This window comes from Orcinus orca, chromosome X (genome assembly GCF_937001465.1).
Source record: "Orcinus orca chromosome X, mOrcOrc1.1, whole genome shotgun sequence".
Lineage (NCBI taxonomy): Eukaryota > Metazoa > Chordata > Mammalia > Artiodactyla > Delphinidae > Orcinus > Orcinus orca.
Genome location: NC_064580.1, coordinates 62,199,043 through 62,219,897, shown reverse-complemented (window position 1 = coordinate 62,219,897; position 20,855 = coordinate 62,199,043). Strand labels below are relative to the sequence as shown.

The 20,855-nt window shown below is 38.6% G+C and overlaps 1 protein-coding gene across 5 annotated transcripts in view; it reads right to left on the bottom strand.

Moving 5' to 3' along the window:
- OGT (O-linked N-acetylglucosamine (GlcNAc) transferase) overlaps positions 1-20,855 on the bottom strand; it is a 37,279-nt gene that overhangs the window by 11,653 nt on the left and 4,771 nt on the right. For all 5 annotated transcript variants that reach the window (XR_007474916.1, XM_004275745.4, XM_033439058.2 and 2 more), the window contains exons 4-16: positions 15,385-15,453; positions 11,991-12,107; positions 9,638-9,717; positions 8,902-9,097; positions 8,502-8,642; positions 7,809-7,909; positions 7,494-7,647; positions 7,294-7,395; positions 6,918-7,097; positions 6,089-6,247; positions 5,851-5,940; positions 626-751; positions 38-208 (exon numbers count right to left, since the gene is read on the bottom strand). Coding sequence is in view for 4 of the 5 variants with exons in the window: in XM_004275745.4 (XP_004275793.2) it covers positions 38-208; positions 626-751; positions 5,851-5,940; positions 6,089-6,247; positions 6,918-7,097; positions 7,294-7,395; positions 7,494-7,647; positions 7,809-7,909; positions 8,502-8,642; positions 8,902-9,097; positions 9,638-9,717; positions 11,991-12,107; positions 15,385-15,453 (1,686 nt within the window). In the remaining variant the exon portion in view is untranslated. The remainder of the gene's footprint in view (positions 1-37; positions 209-625; positions 752-5,850; positions 5,941-6,088; positions 6,248-6,917; positions 7,098-7,293; positions 7,396-7,493; positions 7,648-7,808; positions 7,910-8,501; positions 8,643-8,901; positions 9,098-9,637; positions 9,718-11,990; positions 12,108-15,384; positions 15,454-20,855) is intronic.

Here is a 20,855-nt window from a genome sequence, read left to right as displayed (position 1 = left end):
CTTTGCAATTCCCCTATAGCACTGTTTTTCTACCTACCTTCAGGTGAGGGAACATATTAGCATGATCACCAATAAAGAAAGTATGGGGCATATAAGCCAGTTTCTCAGAATACTGCTCAGCAACTTCAGCAGGTGAAGTTTCCTGATCAGTGATGATATAATCCATGAAAAGCGCGCCACTAGTCCCAGGGTACCCCAGCCACATTGCCTAAAAGAAAAAAAAAAAAAATCAGACCAAAAACTGACTAAGAACCTTCAGCAAAATAGCTTAAAATTAAATAAGTAAACAAACAACCAAGGAGGGTGGACTTCCTTAGCCAAGAGCAATCAAGTAATATTTTAGACTAAACTTCTAAGTGCTAAACCGTTTTTCCAATTTACAAGACAGAACAACGGTTTACATCCAACTACAAATTGCATGTCTCCATATACATGTTCCTGTGGGCACTGTGTTCTCACTCAAAATTCTTTGTCCCTGTTCATTTTCAAGAACTACACTTTTTTTCATAAGTCAAGCATGTCTGTCCTATTGTTTCAAAGGACAGTTAACCAAAGAGGGGAAAAAACCTATCACTGTCTTCTTAGCCCAATAAACACTGTGAGTAATTATCATTATTTCCTTTACCTGAATAGGAGCTGGCCTGAGAGCAAAGAGTTCATTTCGAGCACCCTTAGTATAACCATTCATATTTACAAGGATGTGTATACCATCTTGATGAATGCGATCAGCTGCTTTTCCATTGCATGGAATCTATGGAATAAAAAAATAAGAACTTATACTATGTATAATCTAAAACTGATTCAATTAGTCTTAATGGCATTGAACAGAATTCAAATTCCCAGATGCAAAAGTGGTAACAACACAAATTACATTAATGCAGGGTAAAAACATGGTTAAGTACCATTAAAATGGGCCCACAGCATTACACAAACAGGATACAGAGGAAGGAGAGTTTACCTCTAGACTGAACGTATGAACAACTAGGCTTGGGACTTGCCTGGTGGGTCAGTGGTTAAGAAACCGCCTGCCAATGCAGGGGACACGGGTTCGAGCCCTGGTCCGGGAAGATCCCACACACTGCGGGGCAACTAAGCCCGTGTGCCACAACTACTGGAGCCTACATGCCTACAGCCTGCGCTTTGCAACAAGAGAAGCCACTGCAATGAGAAGCCCGTGCACTGCAACAAAGAGTAGCCCTCGCTCACCAAAACCAGAGAAAGCCCGCACACACCAACAAAGACCCAACGCAACCAAAAAAAAAAAACAAAAAAACTAGGCTTCATAGAGGAGTTGATATTTGAAATGGGCCTTCAAAGATGGATAGGAGGACTTCCCTGGTGGCGCAAGTCATTAAGAATCCACCTGCCAATGCAAGGGACACGGGTTCGAGCCCTGGTCCGGGAAGATCCCACACACTATGGGGCAACTAAGCCCATGTGCCACAACTACTGAAGCCCGCGTGCCTAGAGCCCATGCTCGACAACAAGAGAAGCCACCGCAATGAGAAGCCCACGCACCCCAACAAAGAGTAGCCCCCGCTCGCCACAACTAGAGAAAGCACACACACACCAACAAAGACCCAATGCAGCCAAAAATAAATAAATAAATAAAAATTTTAAAAAGATGGACAGGAGTTTGAGGAAGCTGGACAGAATACAATCTCAACAGAGAACTGTATGAATAAAGAACCAGAGTAAAGTGCATGGTAGGTTTAAAAAATGGGTAGATCACTTCTATTTGATACAGGGTATAACTGAGGGCTAATGATGGGTGAAAAGCTCTGGCAAACAAGGTTGTTTGTTTAGAAAGGTTGCGAAGGCCACACTGAAGAGCTTGGACTTCATATAGGCACACCAATGTTCACTGCAGCACTATTTACAATTGTCAAGATATGGAAGTAACCTAAGTGTCCATCAATGGATGAATGGAAAAAGAAGATGTGGTATATATACACAGTGGAATATTCCTCAGCCATTTAAAAGTTGCCAGAGGGAAGGGAGGGAGGGGGCAAAATAGGTGAACAGGATTAAGTAGTACAAACCTCCAGATATAAAACAAGCAAGCCACAGGGATACAACATACAACATGAGAAATATGGTCAATAATACTGCAATAACTTTGTATGGGGACAGGTGGTTACTAGACTTATCATGGTGATTTCATAATGTATGCAAATAACTATGTAGTACACCTGAAACTAACATAACACTATACGTCAACTACATTTCAATTTATATATATATATATATATATATAATTAATAAATATATATTTTTAAAGAGTTTAGACTTCAGTCAATAAGCAGTGAATCCTAAAAGGTGTCAGAGGTGGAGGGCCATATTCTTCTTGGTCAGAGTCCAACCCTACATCAAAAATGGTCAGGTATATTTCCAAAGCAACAGCCATAACACAAAAGACGTTGGTAGAAATTATTTATGAAATGACAAGAGGCTCACAATCCTTCTGCTAGGACTTCAATGATTCATATATATGAATTACTGGGTATACCATACATACCTCTGTTAGTCACCAAAGTGGCCAACAGCGTCTATAAGAAAAAACTCTAGTCCATACCTGCAGCAAATTCATTCCCTCACAGGTTTCAATATTAATTTATCATAAAACTTTTGCTCCTAGAGGAAACAGCAATGGAGCAAGTATAAGAAATAAAGAAAACCAAAGGCAAAGGCCCTTTTTTTTTCCCCCTCTCCCGTCGCGGAGCACAGGCTCCGGACGCGCAGGCCCAGCGGCCATGGCTCATGGGCCCAGCCGCTACGCAGCATGTGGGATCTTCCCGGACCGGGGCGCGAACCCATGTCCCCTGCATCGGCAGGCGGACTCTCAACCACTGCGCCACCAGGGAAGCCCGGCAAAGGCCCTTTAAATGACTTTTTTGTTCTTCTTCCAAGCCACCATTTTGTTCAATTTATTCAGGTAATATTAGGTATCTACTGTCACAAGTGCTAGCTCAATCCGCAGAGAAGTTTTACGACCACACACAAATACACCATATTTCTATTTCATTTGCAAACTCAGCAAAAATCCATGCTGATTATAAATGCAATGTAATAAATGTAAACAATCAAGGAAATAAGATCGAAGCAATTGCCCACAGGTATGTAGTAGCTGATGTTAAATATCTGTCATGGAAAATACTGAGGATATGGGCTTCTCTGGTGGCGCAGTGGTTAAGAATCTGCCTGTCAATGCAGGGGACACAGGTTTGAGCCCTGGTCCGGGAAGATCCCACATGCCATGGAGCAACTAAGCCCGTGTGCCACAACTACTGAGCCTGCGCTCTAGAGCTCACGAGCCACAACTACTGCGCCCACGTGCCACAACTACTGAAGCCCACGCGCCTAGAGCCTGTGCTCCACAACAAGAGAAGCCACCGCAATGAGAAGCCTGTGCACCGCAATGAACAGCAGACCCCACTCACCACAACTAGAGAAAGCCCATGGGCAGCAATGAAGACCCAAAGCGGCCAAAAATAAATAAATTAATTAAATTTAAAAAAGAAAATTGAGGATACAAGCTACACACCAACAGTTTTATTCACTATTTGCTCAAAATAAAAAGTTGGAAGTACAAGCCTCTAAGATAGCCTCATCCACCAGAGGGCAGACAGCAGAAGCAAGAATTCTGCAGCCTGTGGAACAAAAACCACATTCACAGAAAGATACACAAGATGAAAAGGCAGAGGGCTATGTACCAGATGAAGGAACAAGATAAAACGCCAGAAAAACAACTAAATGAAGTGGAAATAGGCAACCTTCCAGAAAAAGAATTCAGAATAATGACAGTGAAGATGATCCAGGACCTCGGAAAAAGAATGGAGGCAAAGATCGAGAAGATGCAAGAAATGTTTAACAAAGGCCTAGAAGAATTAAAGAACAAACAAACAGAGATGAACAATACAATAATTGAAATGAAAACTACACTAGAAGGAATCAATAGCAGAATAACTGAGGCAGAAGAACGGATAAGTGACCTGGAAGACAGAATGGTGGAATTCACTGCTGTGGAACAGACTAAAGAAAAAAGAATGAAAACAAATGACAGCCTAAGAGACGTCTGGGACAACATTAAACGCAACAACATTCGTATTATAGGGGTCCCAGAAGGAGAAGAGAGAGAGAAAGGACCAGAGAAAATATTTGAAGAGATTATAGTCAAACACTTCCCTAACATGGGAAAGGAAATAACCACCCAAGTCCAGGAAGCACAGAGAGTCCCATACAGGATAAACCCAAGGAGAAACATGCTGAGACACAAAGTAATCAAACTGGCAAAAATTAAAGACAAAGAAAAATTATTGAAAGCAACAAGGGAAAAACGACAAATAACATACAAGGGAACTCCCATAAGGTTAACAGCTGCTTTCTCAGCAGAAACTCTACAAGCCAGAAGGGAATGGCATGACATACTTAAAGTGATGAAAGGGAAGAACTGACAACCAAGATTACTCTACCTGGCAAGGATCTCATTCAGATTTGATGGAGAAATCAAAGGCTTTACAGACAAGCAAAAGCTAAGAGAATTCAGCACCACCAAACCAGCTCTACAACAACTGCTAAAGGACCTTCTCCGAGTGGGAAACACAAAAGAAAAGGACCTACAGAAACAAACCCAAAATAATTAAGAAGATGGTCACAGGAACATACATATCGATAATTACCTTAAACGTGAATGGATTAAATGCTCCAACCAAAAGACACAGGCTCGCTGAGTGGATACAAAAACAAGACCCATATATATGCTGTCTAGAAGAGACCCACTTCAGACCTAGGGACACATAGAGACTGCAAGTGAGGGGATGGAAAAAGATATTCCATGCAAATGGAAATCAAAAGAAAGCTGGAGTAGCAATACTCATATCAGATAAAATAGACTTTAAAATGAAGAATGTTACAAGAGACAAGGAAGGACACTACAAAATGATCAAGGGACCAATCCAAGAAGAAGATATAACGATTATAAATATATATGCACCCAACATAGGAGCACCTCAATACATAAGGCAACTGCTAACAGCTATAAAAGAGGAAATCGACAGTAACACAATAAGAGTGGGGGACTTTAACACCTCACTTACACCAATGGACAGATCATCCAAACAGAAAATTAATAAGGAAACACAAGCTTTAAATGACACAATAGACCAGATAGATTTAATTGATATTTATAGGACATTCCATCCCAAAACAGCAGATAACACTTTCTTCTCAAGTGCACATGGAACATTCTCCAGGATAGATCACATCTTGGGTCACAAATCAAGCCTCAGTAAATTTAAGAAAATTGAAATCACATCAAGCATCTTTTCCGACCGCAACGCTATGAGATTAGAAATCAATTACAGGGGAAAAAATGTAAAAAACACAAACACATGGAGGCTAAACAATACGTTACTAAATAACCAAGAGATCACTGAACAAATCAAAGAGGAAATCAAAAAATACCTAGAGACAAATGATAATGAAAACACGATGATCCAAAACCTATGGGATGCAGCAAAAGCAGTTCTAAGAGGGAAGTTTATAGCTACAATCCTACCTCAAGAAACAAGAAAAACCTCAAATAAATAATCAAACCTTACACCTAAAGGAACTAGAGAAAGAAGAACAAACAAAACCCGAAGTTAGCAGAAGGAAAGAAATCATAAAGAGCAGAGCAGAAATAAATGAAACAGAAACAAAGAAAACAATAGCAAAGATCAATAAAACTAAAAGCTGGTTCCTGGAGAAGATAAACAAAATTGATAAACATTAGCCAGACTCATCAAGAAAAAGAGGGAAAGGACTCAAAAAAAAAAAAAAGAAAGTTGTAAGTATAAGAGTTTCACATACCTGAGAAAGATCAATGAAATGATTGGCTTCTGCCATCACCTTCACTCGGAAGTTTGTGCCATCATCTGGGCTCAGGGCATAACAGAATACCTGAAAGGCAGCACATAGTATATTTAATAACCTTGGCTCAAATCTTTCCAAAAGACACTGGGCTTAACACCTAAAGGTGACTATAAAGCTACCATTGTGGGTTTGTTTGGTTTTATAAATAGCGACTCTAGAGCAACACTAGTCTTACCTCAAATTTATCAGGATTGTGCATGCCTGGAATAGACTGCATAAGATGAGAAGTAGGATGATTCCCAAAGTCAGAACTCACGTATCCTACACGCAGTCGACCATCACTGAGCTTCAAGTCTTTCGGATGTTCATATGGTGGTTTATGAAGGACATTTATCTACCAATGGAATTCAGTGCTTGTTAGTAAAGTTGAGTCTATATGTAAATTTTCATCTAGGAAAACTGACTAAAAGCATACCTGTTAGGAATGGTATGCCCAGAATACTTCTTTAATTCATATAACCAGTCTAATACAACCTTAGCAATTTGTATAATATGCTTCATACTTTGACCTGTTCCTGAGGCCTATGAAGTAGCCCAAGCAAGTTAAAGTTGTAGGAAGGAAGCAGAGTGGGAAGAGCATGACAAACCCTGCATTTTAGAAAATTCTGTAGGGAAGCATTTTTTAAAAACACAATTACACCTAGCACTCTGCTCTATTCTGCTGAGAAAATTCCCACCTTTGATCAAGTACTGCTCTAATTCTCAAAGGTGAGTAGAAAATACCAAACACTTTATAAAAACTATGGTTTCAAAATTAAAGGAAAACACCATCAGCCTACTGTTAAGTATTTCAGTTAAGGATTCCACCTTATAGAATGGAAGGGGTTATGATCAAGACAGGACACGATGGGAGGGGGGCTTCTGGACTGGCTCACGAAGCTTCATTTCTCAACTTGGGTGGTAAACACCTTATGATAACAAATTAAGCCATAAATTTGATTCATGTAGTTTTCTGTATCTGTGTTTTACTTCACGATGAAAAGATTAAAATGAAAGACTCGCACCTTATCCAAGCAGAGGTTCCCATGCCTCTCAGCAATAGCCTTCCTGAAGCCATGAGAAAGAGGATATAGCATACTATGATGAGGATGCACAGAAGGCAACCTATTCTTCTCTAACTGGTCAGCCACAATGCTGACCAATTTCTTCATTCGCTCATCATAGTCTGTCCAATCACAGACAATCTAGAGGAGGCAAAAAGAAGTTATTATCCAGAAAACCTTACTCCAAGACTTAACATCCTATGTGTCTCTGGCCTAAAGTAATGTCAGATAACCCATTAAAAAACAGTGTCTCCAGCCAAGCTTGGATTAATATGGCACATACAATTAAAAAGTGATTACAACCCTGAAAGCCAATTACTGGCCCATTATTCTTTACCTGCAGGCAATGAGCCAAATTACAATAGGCGTCAGGAAAATCAGGTTTAAGCTTCAGAGCAGTGCGATAAGAAGCAATTGCTTCTGGAATATTCCCTGAATCCTGGAAATAAAGTGGGATGGTTAAATTTTTTCCTAAAATTAAAAACATTAGGTGCTAAGATGCATATATTGTAATAAAATATATATAAAAAATAGTACCTTGTGAATGGAAGCCAGATTGCTGTGGGCATCCGCAAATGCAGGGTTAATCTGAATAGCACGAGTATAACACTGCAAGGCTCCCTGAACATCCTGCATCTCCTTTAGAGTGTTTCCCATATTAGAGTAGGCATCAGCAAAGGTAGGACTGATTCTAAAGGAGAGGACAAAGATTTTATTTCTCTAGTACAAAAACCTTTAACCCCCTGTAATATTAATTTAGTCTGCTATTATTAAAAGTCCCACATACCAAATGTGCCAAATGCCAAACATTTTAAAACTTAGAAGAAAAAAATAAGGCTGTGAGTCTCTTACCGAATAGCCTCCTTATAATGCATCAGAGCTTCCTGCAGTTTTCCCTGCTGCTGCAATACACTTGCTAAATTTGAATGGGCAGCAGCAAACTCTGGGAAGACCTATAAAGATTCAAGATGATAACTGAGGTTTAAAAAAAAAATAACTGCTAAAACAGCAGTAATAACTTACCACAACAAGAACTTCGCTCAAGCACCTTTATATCCCTACACTTCTCTCCACCTTCTCCAAGTCTACTCATTCTTCAAAGCCAAGTAGTTCAAATTCTACCTCTTCCTTTCTTTTATACCTCTCCGTGTTTCAAAACATAATGAGGTAGACCTCTCCTCATCTTAGTTTATGCTGGTAACTCTAGCATCTCTCTTCAAAACTCCTACCACACCTACCAACCAACATTACAGCCATCAGGTACTGAAATTATATATTTACTGGTAACTCTTCTTGAACTCTAGCTTACTGTTTAAATTTTTTTGTGCCAATCTTATCTACCCATACAATAACAAACTCAATGTTAAGGATTTTCTTGAATGTCACACAGGACCTCACTCATACCTTAGGTACTCAATTACTGGTTCAACGAATGATTTGCCCACTATCTACTTTTACAAAAGAGGTGGATGACATGGCAAACTTAACTGCCTTCCCTCTACTATCACACAGACAAAATACCCAGCCACACCACCCTCAACATACTTCTAATGCTTTACGATACAAGCGAACTGCCTCTTCAATGTTTCCCTGTTCTCGTTTGATATTGGCTAGGTTATTCAGAGAGTCTGCATGGGTGGGACACAGCCGGAGAGCTGTATTGTAACAATCTTCTGCTTCAGCAACCTAAAAAACAAAACAAACTATTCAAAAACCTATACAGAGGAATCACAGAGTCGCCACTGATATTATTCTAACAATTGCTTAGTTAAGCCTAATGGCTGGTAATATTCCAGAAAACAGGTATTTTTGCTATTCTTCCTCTCATCTATAATTCCAAAATTAAAAAATTTACCACCTCAATATTTAATGACAATATGTACAAAAATGACTTTTTTTTAATGCCATCAGGTAACAAAGAAAGAGACTGAATAAAAATCCTTACACTGCCCTTCTCTTTGAGAGCGTTGGCTAGGTTGCAGTAAGCATCAGGGAAATGTGGTTGCAATTCAATAGCTCGCCTGTAGGTGTCTATTGCCAGATCTATCAGGCCTTGCTCATAGTATACACAAGCCAGGTTGCCATGTACCACTGCATGATTTGGGCTCAAGCTTAGGGCACGAAGGTAAGCTGCCACAGCTCTATAAACAGAAACACACACACACACAATGCAACTAACTTTTAATGGATGCTTTGTTACAATTATTTCATTCTATCAAAGTATATCAATTATAACTAGTTACAATTAATTCATGCCATACTATACTTAACCTCAAAAATCAAAGTTGCACCTTTATAAAATGTATTTTTACACTGAAAAATTTTCTATACCCCCATAAGAAACAGACTTTCCTTTGACAACAGCAACAAAAAGTTAAAAGTCAGGATTTACTTAGCTTTCTGAATCAGACAGAAGGAATAATTTAGTCTAAAAGATAACCATTTCAATAGTTTTACAATAAAGGAAATTTCAACTAAACTCCTAGTGAGAAGGATAATGGCTTCGTGAAAAGCCAACAATGAAGTCAGGCAACAATAAACCTATAATAAAAGGTAATACAGCAGACCTGAGCTGGGAAAGTAACAAAAGGAAAGTGTATTTCAATGACCCACTGTGATAATTTCAGTCCAAACTCTCAAGTGTTGATACAACAGAAACTCCAAATAGAACATTCCCTCACCTGTCAAAAATCCGTGCCTCTTTCAAGACATTTCCTAAATTGATATAAGCATCCAGAAAATTGGGGTCAAGGGTGACAGCCTAAAAATTGCAAGACAGTTACTTAGAGCAAGTTAGGATTTCAGATTAACTTCCCAATTACAAGTTTTTTTTGTTTGTTTGTTTGTTTTTCCCAATTACAAGTTTTTAGTCTGAGATAATTTTAGACCTCCAATTACATTTTCTAGTATAATTAAATCTTATTTCTTTCATTTTTAAAACCCAATTATTTTAGTACCCACTCATTATTCACAAATCTCAATGTTACCAAAATAACTTCCCATGTAATGTAAGAGCAAAATGTGTCCTGAAGGGAAAAATTTTAAATTGGGTCTGCTCCAATTTTATTGAGCTGAACACTTCTCATGGTTGGCCCCATTTTATTCTCAATTAATCAGCCTAGCTCTTCTAAAAAAATAATGGCAGGAAGAAGCAGCAAGCTCTAACTGAATAAGGAAATACATACCTCAGTAACTACAACTGTATACTCAGACCTTAGTAAGATATGTAATTAGAGCTGTATACTCAGTAAGATACATTACTTCAAGGGGATACTAACCATTAAATGGTTCATTCAGATAGTTCTGAAGCTGTCTTAAAATATGAGCAGATATATCTACAGCAGTAATTCTCAACACTGGCAGTATATTAGAATTCACCTCCTAAATGGAGCCTGGGTTCCATCACAGGCCAGTTAAATCAGACCCTCTGAAAACGGGGCCAGGATATCCATATCTTTTACAAGCTCCTCATGTGCAACCAAGGAGAACCACAGAGCAAGAGAGTAGGTACTCCTATAGTGTAATGAATGGAAACCTGAACTGAAATACTGAAAGGTAAAGGTAATGAGTAACTGTGAATATATTTAAGACTCATTAAGAACATTCCTCTTCACTTAGATGGCAACTCTGTTGCACTTAACTTACTTAGATTGTCTATAGTAATAGATGTCCACCCCCAAATTTTTTTATTATGGAAAATTTCAAATATATACCAAAGCAGAGGAGTATAACCTCCAAGTCTCCATTACCCAGTTTCAACAATTAAAAAATCATATTCAATTTTATTTAATCTATATTCCAACCTAACTCGCCCTCTTCCCAGATCATTCTGAAGCTAATCCCAGACATATCAGTTCATTCGAAAATTTTTAGGGACAATACCGGAATACTTTTTCCTCCTAACATAACTACAATACCAATATCACACCTAAAAAAGTGACAGCAATTCCTTAGTATCATATATCCATTCAGTGGTCCAATTTCTGATTAACTTTGATTGAGGATCCAAATAAGACCCATACAATTAACATGTCTTTGTGAGTTTCTTTAAATCTTTTAAATTAAAAGTTTAATTTAAATCTTCATTTTTATTCCTGTAATTTGTTGAAGAAATCAGATCACTGTCCTATACAGCTTCCCATAGTTTGAATTTGCTGACTGCACCCCTATGGTGTCCTTTAATGTGCTTATTATGTTTCCCTGTCCCATGTATTTCCTGTAAATTGGTAGAACTACAAGCATAATCAGATTTGGGTTCTTTGCTCTTTTTGCAAGGCTACTTCACTGGTGGAAGTACTTACTTCTATCACAAGGTACAAAATGTCTGGTTGTGTCCCTTTTTTTTTGCCACTGATAAATGCCTAAATTTATTATTGGTTATACTCTGATTCTATCATTCCTACTTCATTTATTAGCTGGAACACTTGTATAAAGAGAAACTTCCCCCATCAACTACTGGGTTACCCTGATGTCCAGTTCATACAGGAGAGAGAGGACAACTGTTTAACCAGTTCTCAAAATGAGTTGCTCCTTATCTTCCAAAGATGACCCATGAATTTCTTCTTAGTATAATTATACTCATGAACTTAAATGTATTTGATAAGTTTCAATATATTTCAGTTATTATTCCCATTGATGCTCAACTCCCATCTTTAGCCAGTAGGAGCCTCTTCCAGTTGCCTCCTGAGTCCTTTTGACATAAATATATCAAAACTTCCTTGCTTTCTGGCACAAGGCACTCCAGATTATTTTTGTACATTTCCTGCCCCAGATCTGGAATCAGTCTTTTCACCAAGAAACTCTGCTTCTTTACAGTAAAGCTGCCCGTTTAAAAAAAGAATTTTTAATTACTAAAGTACATTTTCAATGCTAAACTGGAAACTGCCATATACCATCCAGCAAATGCTGCAATACTGTCAGAGAAACAAAGATATTATGTGACTGATTAAGTAAAGGCCTATTATTTAGTTCTAGTAGAAACACCCTGCATACATAAGCACTTCAAAAATACCAATTATTAATTTAACGACTAACCTTTTCAAAGTGATGAATTGCAAGCCAAATCTCCCCTTGTGCATTGAAAACACAGCCAAGATTACTCCAAGCTACTGCAAAGTTCGGTTGCGTCTCAATTGCTTTCAAATAACATGCCTTAGGAGGGGTTAATGAAAGAAGATGGGAGGGGAAGGAGGTAAAGGGAAAGGGGAAAATTTATAAAGGGGAAAAAAAAAGATTGGGGGAGGGGGGAAGAAGGTGATATCATTATTCCTTCTCTGACCAGCCAAAAGTGACCCTGCAGCATAGGCTCGCTTGCGCCAAAACTAATGCGCTGCCACAGCTGGCTGCTCCTGCGCCTGCGCCACCAGAACCCAGGTGCAAACCACCATGTTCAGTTCTGCCAACCAATGACCAACCCTTACACTGGGACTTAACCGGGAAGTCAGTTGCCTTAAGACTCTATGCTGGACTTCTCTTATCTGAACACCTAAGGGCTCTTGCTCTTGTTTTCAAGTGTTATCTGGAAGGTGCCACTTAAGGCTAAGTTCCTCCCCCACCCAAGTTTCCCAAAGTCTGTTCTACGATGTGTTAATAGTTATCACTGGAAAAAAAGATTTCACGATCAAATAAATTAGGAAAACAGAAAACAGGTTTCTTGACTACAGGACTTCCCTAAGCCTTTAATAGTATATACACGGTTCCCTGAACTTAGTTGACCATGGACCTCTTCTTTCATTGGACATTTTATGAGAATACCTATAAAACACATTTGGGAAATGCTGCTCTAAATAAACAATAATGTTCCTCACTAACATCAAAACTATGCTACTGAGGAGGAAAATGTTTTTCTGACAAGCCAGATATCATAAGGCCAGGCTATAAGTCACATCCTCACAATGCCCGTCTCCCAAGGAGGACTGAAGCTGAAACCTCATATGACAGGACTGCACCTAGGTTGAGGTCCCTGTAATGCGAGCGCAAACATCGCTTGCGCAACCTAACAGCATCGCGCTGCGCAATCGCTGCGAACTGCTGCGCTACATAGAACACCCCTAGACGCAGCAAACGGCCAACCAGATCCATTAATCTACTAGACAGGCCCATAGAGAATATTTGTTTAATGAGATTAGTTGGACTCGAGGTATGTTAAAACCCAATTTTATCCAAAAAGGCTACAAAATAGGACTGAGGGAGCCAGTCAATCAGATTACTCATCTAGTCAACCGTTCACAGGGGCTCATTCGCACGCATTGCGCATTAACGCTGCGCAGCCTTTGCGCTACTGCAGGGTCACAGCGCATCATCAGAAGAGCAGAATGCTGCAATCCAAACAAAGAAGAAAAAAGGAAAAAATGAACAACAAGAAGAGTTAGAAGCTTTTACTAGTAAATTATCTCTAATAATTTTTAATATCAATTAACTTTTACTTATCTTTGACAGAATTGTGGCTATAGTATAAAACATTCTCTTACATAACTTGCTTGTAAATAAAATTATTTTAAGCTGTTTCTGAAGCCACAAGACAGAAGATTCAGGCATGGAGGCAAATTGTTTTGCTGTGGCAGTTACAAACCCGTTACCATATTTCTCATCATGTGACTTTTCGGTGCGTTCCTTGCTGGAAGAGGAGGAGGTGTGTGTCTGCCCTAGATCCAGGCCTCGAGCTCCCTTCAGCGAGGCACCTTACGCATGGAATAGGAGGTTTCACCCACCTGAAACCTTCTAAATACAATATCAATGGTGAAAAACCAAAAACAAGAGAGAAAATAAAAACAAGATCATTAGTAAAAGTTCAACAAAGCAATTGAAATTCTTTGGATGTCTATTACATATGGGAATGAGGACAGTCTCAAGTCTGTAATATGGGAAACATGCAGAAGGGAGAGGGTTAATCAGGGCTATTGCATACAGCAGGGATTTTTGCTGGAAGAAAGGCTCTTCATTTTCTACAAAGACAACTTAATTTTGCTTCCATCTACTAGGAATATGCTGGCTTGAATTTTCAAATGCACTGATTACAAAAGAAATACATTGCATTTCACTCAAGAGTATTTTCTTGTTCACTAAGTTCTCACAAAAACAGAATAACATTTTTCAAACTAGGTGTCTCCAGAGCTCTGAAATAAAGAAGTCAGCAACCTAAGGCAGGCGCAATGTCTCAGCCTAAACCGATCTCTAAAGCTGCAGTGAAGTGCAATTCATGTTAGCTGTCCGCTTGGTGGGGTGACAATTAATAGAAGCTTATCAAATATTTGTTCTATAAATTACCAATTAGATTTATCAGCTAAGACTGAAATCAATTACAATCCATTAGCTGGAAACCTACGTAAGGTTAATCCAAAGTGTCAGTAGAATTTATGAGCTATGCACTTAAAACTAGTGCCTTTTAACATCAGATGGTGCTGAAAAGCCTTCTCCCTCCCTGGATGAAGCAGTCAAACAGACAGCTACGCTGCGCATACACTCCACGTATTAGCATGCGCGTGGGGCTCAGAGCAACAGGTGGGAGTTTCAGAAGCATTCTGGTTTCTCCCCACTCCTCACCCCTGCAGCGCGATTGCGTAAGGTGGCTTGTAACAAGACAATTTCATTTATAAATTTAATTTAAAATTATACCAAAAGCTTTAATAACCCAACCTGGTATTCAAATTCTTTATTTGGAAACACAGAATGCTAAAAGCCACCTTTCCACTTGGGCAAGTTTTCTTTCGATCAGTCCATTTCCCAAACAAACCAGCTTTGTCCTTCTGACTTTTTTTTTTTTAAAGGAGGTGGGATGGGGAGGAATAAAAGAAGGAAGTAAGAAGAAAAGAAGGTAGACAACTAGGATTGGAAAAGAGGAAAAGGAACTTGGGGAAGGGAGTGAGGACAAGAAGGGGCAGGATGTTCCAATCATTAATTTGCAATCATTTAACAGCCTTTCTTCCACTGTAAAAAGGGTGAGGAAGATGAAGGGAGGAAGGTTAAATAAGAATTTTAAATGCCAGTATTACAGGGTAACATTTGGATGAAATTCTTCTCCACTTACAAGCCACAAAGGACTTAGAAGAGCAGCATTTTCAATGGCACCTGCATCATATAGGAGTCTTGAGCCAAATCACAGGCGCTCTGCTTGTCACCAGCAGGCAAGCCTCAGATTTGAAGGAATGTTATTTATTCCCACATAAGATCATGACGGAGCCCACTGTTATAAAGATGATCTAGCTCAGCAGAAAGGCTCCAAAATGTTCAGGTTCTTGCTTTACCCCCAGATTTAGAACAGATATGCCAAATCCTGGCCCTGCTCTAGTCTGAGGCGATTCATGCCGTCAGTTTTCCTCAGTTTCATAGGACTGTTTTGTGAAGATAGCTCAATGAAGAGTTGAAGACTTGGCAAAAAGTACAAGTATCCATAACACTGATGTTTAAATGTGTTCTATCAAACACCTACCTTGGCTTCTTCCAAGCGACCCAGGGCTTTGAGCAGGTTCCCCAGGTCACTGCGAACACAGTACAAATCCTAGAAACCCAGAGATACTCTGTCATTAATTATACTCTGCTTTGTCAACCAAAGATATCTTGAAATTACTTTTACGCATCTAGCTCCATCATTTTATTGTCAACTAGAGAGACTGCTTGACAATTTAAGAACAGGAACACAATCCCCTCCATCCTCAATTCCAAATTCCAAAAAATTTTAAAAACTCATTTGATGATTAAATCTGACTTGAACTGGCATGAAGTTATTTACAGAATTTATTGACCCCACTTAATGTGAATATGCATACCTTCTGCTGCAGAAATATAAATGTGTTTTACTAGAAGGTGCGGCTCCAGACACACCTGGGAGTCATATATGGTATTATAATCTTTCTAAAATCCTAAGAACTCTGAATTTTATGATGCATTTGATCCCACCAGTTTCAGATAAAAGACTATGGGCCTTGCTATAGCTTCTCCTCTCCCCAAATGTTAGTCACGTTAAAAAAAAAAAAAGCATCAAATGTTTGTTCAACTATTTTGTTCAAGGTTATGAACCACTACTATATCGAGGGTCAAAAATTTTCCATAGTGGAAAAAAGGATTTAGCTGTGATTAGTTATTGGCAAACCTACCCTTAGGCTGTCAGACGTATAGTAGAAAACTTGACTTCATTTCACTATTAGACAAAAGGATTACCATCCAACCAAAGCTTTAATCCTGGCACCTGGCACTAGATTACTCATTAGTATTAACTGCCATTAGAGTTGAGTGGGCGAATAATGAAAAGCAGTCGACTCGGCTTTTTATTAGCAGCACAATTGTGTTGCTAGTCATCTGACTCACCAGTCCGTTCATCAGTATGAAAGACACATCAGAACAGTGAGCTTAAATTTTTATTTGTCCTTGGTTTGCCTTGTCAGTCAACAAGCAAAGACAATGGCAATAAGGAGTAAGCTTATCATTCCAAACTGTTCCACGTGTGGAAGAGCCTTACACTAAGTCCTAGAAAGTGAAATTTTGTCAACTGTGCCAAAGTATCATCATATATACTATTCTATGTGCAACTGTATTATGGTTTCCACAATCAGGTGATTACTGATAAACAGCTTTTGTGATTGTATATTATCATCCATCCAAGTGAACAAAAAGTCAGCCAGCAAAGAATAGGCTGCCACAGAACACCCTTACGGTTGGCCATACTGAGTCAGTTCCATGAGCTACCTGATCTGTCTGTCCATGGAGCAATGACTAGTGTTTTGGGAGAAAGTGGTGGTCTCCTGTGACCTCAAGCACAAAAGGCTAATACTAATCCTCATAGGTATCATTAATCTTATTACAGACTTAGCATCCTCTAATGAGTCTAAGTATTTTTCAACCCTATTTATACTCTCAGAAGTAATGAATTCTATAATCTTGCTATCTACTTTGTATGATTTTTTTCCCCTAAACTTTAAGGGCTACCGTTATGTTTTGGCAGACCATGACTGAACAATCCAATCTGTTCAAACAAACTCCTTCTACTATATCTCATTATCGTGGTTATACATCTTTGGACTTTTACCAGTTCCTATGCCTTTTCTGAGCCATAATAATCAGAAGTCTTGCAATAATTCTCCAACAATGACCCTAATGGGTTATACATCTTAGCCAACTGTTGCATAATTTTACCCTCTAGTTTCTATAAACTCTTGGATGCATGCCATCCAAGTACTGACAGTGTATATATCTATATTTAGTTATATCATCTAGACCCATTACAGCATACTAAATCAAGTTAACACAATGCCCACAGTTAAAAATAGATTATCTTCAAGATCACTATAAAATAATCAATAAGGCAGTTTTAGAAAAAGGTAAAACATATCATATTAAATATAATAGTGAAATCCAATTCTCCCACTGGAAATCCAAACCTTCATGCATGAATAACTAATTTCCAGAAAATTCAAGGATACCACTATTCTCCCCAAAGTTCAAAACCTGAGACATCAGTTCTGCTTCAGTAGTCACATCTAAACAATATCTGCTAAGAGAATCACAATTCTCAAACCCGGCCCATGTACCCATTCCTAGGTTAATATCTTCTATGCAAACCTTTATTCAATTCAACAATATGCCTGGAACTGTAGGGAAATAAATTAATAGAATCCTCATCTTCAAAGGGCTTACAACCTATGTGGAAAGACAAAACACATACATACTAAATAGCCACATAGTGGTAAAGAAATGAACTCAAGGAAGAAATTTTAAGCCGGGCCTTAAAGGATGAGTATGGTTTTAACAGACAAAGGAGGCGGACATTGCAGACAAGGGAAAATAGTATGAATAAAGGTAAGGAGATGCAAATGAGTAAGAATCTGCTGTATAACAACCCTTCCTGAAATAGCATTTATTCCCGCCTTTCCTCCTAGAGTCCCCCCACCCCCACCCACAACATCTACATACACACACGAAATAAAATCAGGTTGATTAAAGCCTACAGTAGTTCTCAATTGCCTCTCAAATTAAATTCAAACTCCTCAGCCTCTATTCTTTCTCAATCTTCCAATTGACTCTCCTCTACTACGCTCACTTCTTGTTACTACTTGACTCACCACTTCAGCCAAGGAAGTCTACTTGCTATTTACCTTCCTACAGAATGCTTAGGTTATAAGCATCCACTCGAGAAAATCTTCTGATTAATACTCCCTAAGAATAATCATCTGAGGAGCTTACACCTTTTTTCCTTTATGGGTCAGGTCCTGTCTCATATTATAATCCACAGCTGCCCCCACAACACATCTCCCCAATTCCTAACAAAGCACTGTACACACAATAAGCACTCAAGTATTTAAATGTGACATTTGCACAGCAAACTTACAAAAAGCAGAGCAGAGAGGGACAGAAATACAGTTGACCCTCTGCATCTGCAGATGCAGAAACTGTGGACTCTGAGGGCCAACTGTACTACACCACTGTTTATAAGGGGCTTGAGCACCCACAGATTTTGGTATCCGTGGGGGGGTCCTAGAACCAATTCCCCACAGATACCTAGGGATGACTGTATAAGGTTTTCTACAGTTTAGCTGTATGACTGAGACTCATTAACAGTAACAAATAACATGACAGTAACACGTGATGGTCAGGATGCCAGTAGCTCTCAGTGCTATGCATCCACAATCAAAACAGAAGCAATGGTTCAAAAACCTATAGACTCAGAAACAGAGTTCCTTAGAGCAACTCAGTATTATAGCCATCTTACAAAGAACATTTTATACATAATTCATAAAAGGGATTGCCAAGCATGGGCAACTCTAGTGAGTTATCATGTGAAAGATTACCAGCTGCAACAGCACCTTCAAATACAATGGACTAATATTTTAGTGAAATTATTAAATCACCCAATATTACAGAAGCCAATTCAGAATGTAAAAATATGAAACAGCTCTACTTCTTAAAAGTAATTTCTATAATCAAGTGACAGAATAACTTCTAAACTGACATACCATTAACTTAAAAAGACAAACACTATTGAAAACAGGTTGCCAAGACTACCACCTTAACATTTTACTTTTTCACTACTGCAAAACCAAACTAACCTGAGTTTCTTTAACTATTTTTCATAGAATGCCAACTACATCTGTGATTCAGGCCAGCAATGCACTGCCAACAAGAGCACAATCTAGGAACAGACTCAAGATTCTCTGTCAGTACTGAATTGACACAGGCACTTGACAGTAAGCTTAAATCTAGTTAAGACTAGATACCCTGAAATGAATTAAAACATGATCACTACGGTATATTTAGGTGAAATCAAGGCAGTAGGCACAGTCCCTTTTTCATTCTTACTGATAAAGACAGAGAAATACAGCAGCACCTTCCACTAGAAGAAACAGAACCAGATGGGAATGCACAGATGTTCAATGCCTTCAAGGGGTAGTCCCATGATTTATTTTAGTATTATCTTACTTCTTTGGTAGGGCACAATGATAAGCTTCCTCTTAACAGGTTATATATTGAAAAGCATGGTTCTGTCTCCCACTTTAGCTTTCCCTTCTCATCATACTCCTACAGTTTGGTATACTGTCAGCAGCAATGACTGCTCTGCGATACATGTAGGCAACTGGAAACCTGAGCAAAGGGGATCAGAGTTCCAAGATGTTTGGGCCCACGGCTGTGTAAGAGGGCACAAGTGAATGTATACGTAACCAACAAGTGAAGGATGGAACCAACCTTAATTAATAAAGGGAAAGAATTTACTGTGACAATTAGGTACACATGTGAGCCCTGAGCCTTGGCAAGAACAAGGTCCAAGCCCCAGTGGCAGCACATACAGGGTTCCCTAAAACTTTCTGTAACTAGCTAGATGGTACTGCAATAAAAATTACAAAAAGTCACTCAAATTTACATATATATGCATTGAGTATCTCCAAAAGGATACATAAGAAATTAGTTTCATCAGCTACCTCCAAGAAGGGTAGCTGGGAGACTTTTCACTGTATCCATACAAAAAGCAATAAATAAAATTTAACAATCAAAATTAATGGAAAAAATAACTGTTAATAGATATGATAAAAAGTGATTTCAGATCTTTGCATAAACTACTATATTAAGCTTCAGTTTCCCATCTGTAAAATAACGATAAGGGACAGCAGAATGGTTTTCAAACTGTGCTCAAGGGCTGCGTTGAGGGGTGGATGCCCTCTGGGTACCCAGATAAAAAGGGCTTCCTTTATTTCTTCTCTCTACAATGTTTGCTTTCAAGATATTCAGACTCAGGTTTTAACATCCACTTCACCATTACTAGCTGTTTGATCCCAAGAAAGTTAACATAACCCCCCTGAGTCTGTTTTTAAGTGGTAAAATTGGAACAGATACCATCTACTTTGAAGGATCACTGTGAGCATTAAGAAAGACCAACGTCTGATTGGCACAATGTCTGAGCACATAGTAGACTTTCAATAAATGGTAGCTATAATAGTTAATTATTAACCACTTCAAGGGTTGGTGCAAAGCTAAATGTTGACGACGTAGCTCAAAAACATATTCTTAAATTTTTTCTGGATTCCTATAATCTCCCTTTTATCACTTTCCTGTTATGTCTATCTTATTTCCCTAACTACATCAAAAGTTCTAAGGGCAAGTCTTACTTTTTCTGTGTACCTTTCAGAAACCCTAACACATGGTGAACTTAATGTCTGCCAACTGGGCCTCACTTGTTCCCAGGAAAACATCTGCAATTTAGACAAAAAAATTTTTAGAACTAATCAAAAGCCTGGTGTGCATACTATCACCTCTATTCTACCACTTTTAATTATGTAGAAAGAAAAGAGAATAGAATATTGAGGAAAAAAATTTGCAGCCTAGTTTTCATGTCACGGATCCATATATTGACATCTTAACTATTCTATATTACAGATTAACGCCCTTCTTCCACTATTCCTTGAAAATCAATTAACC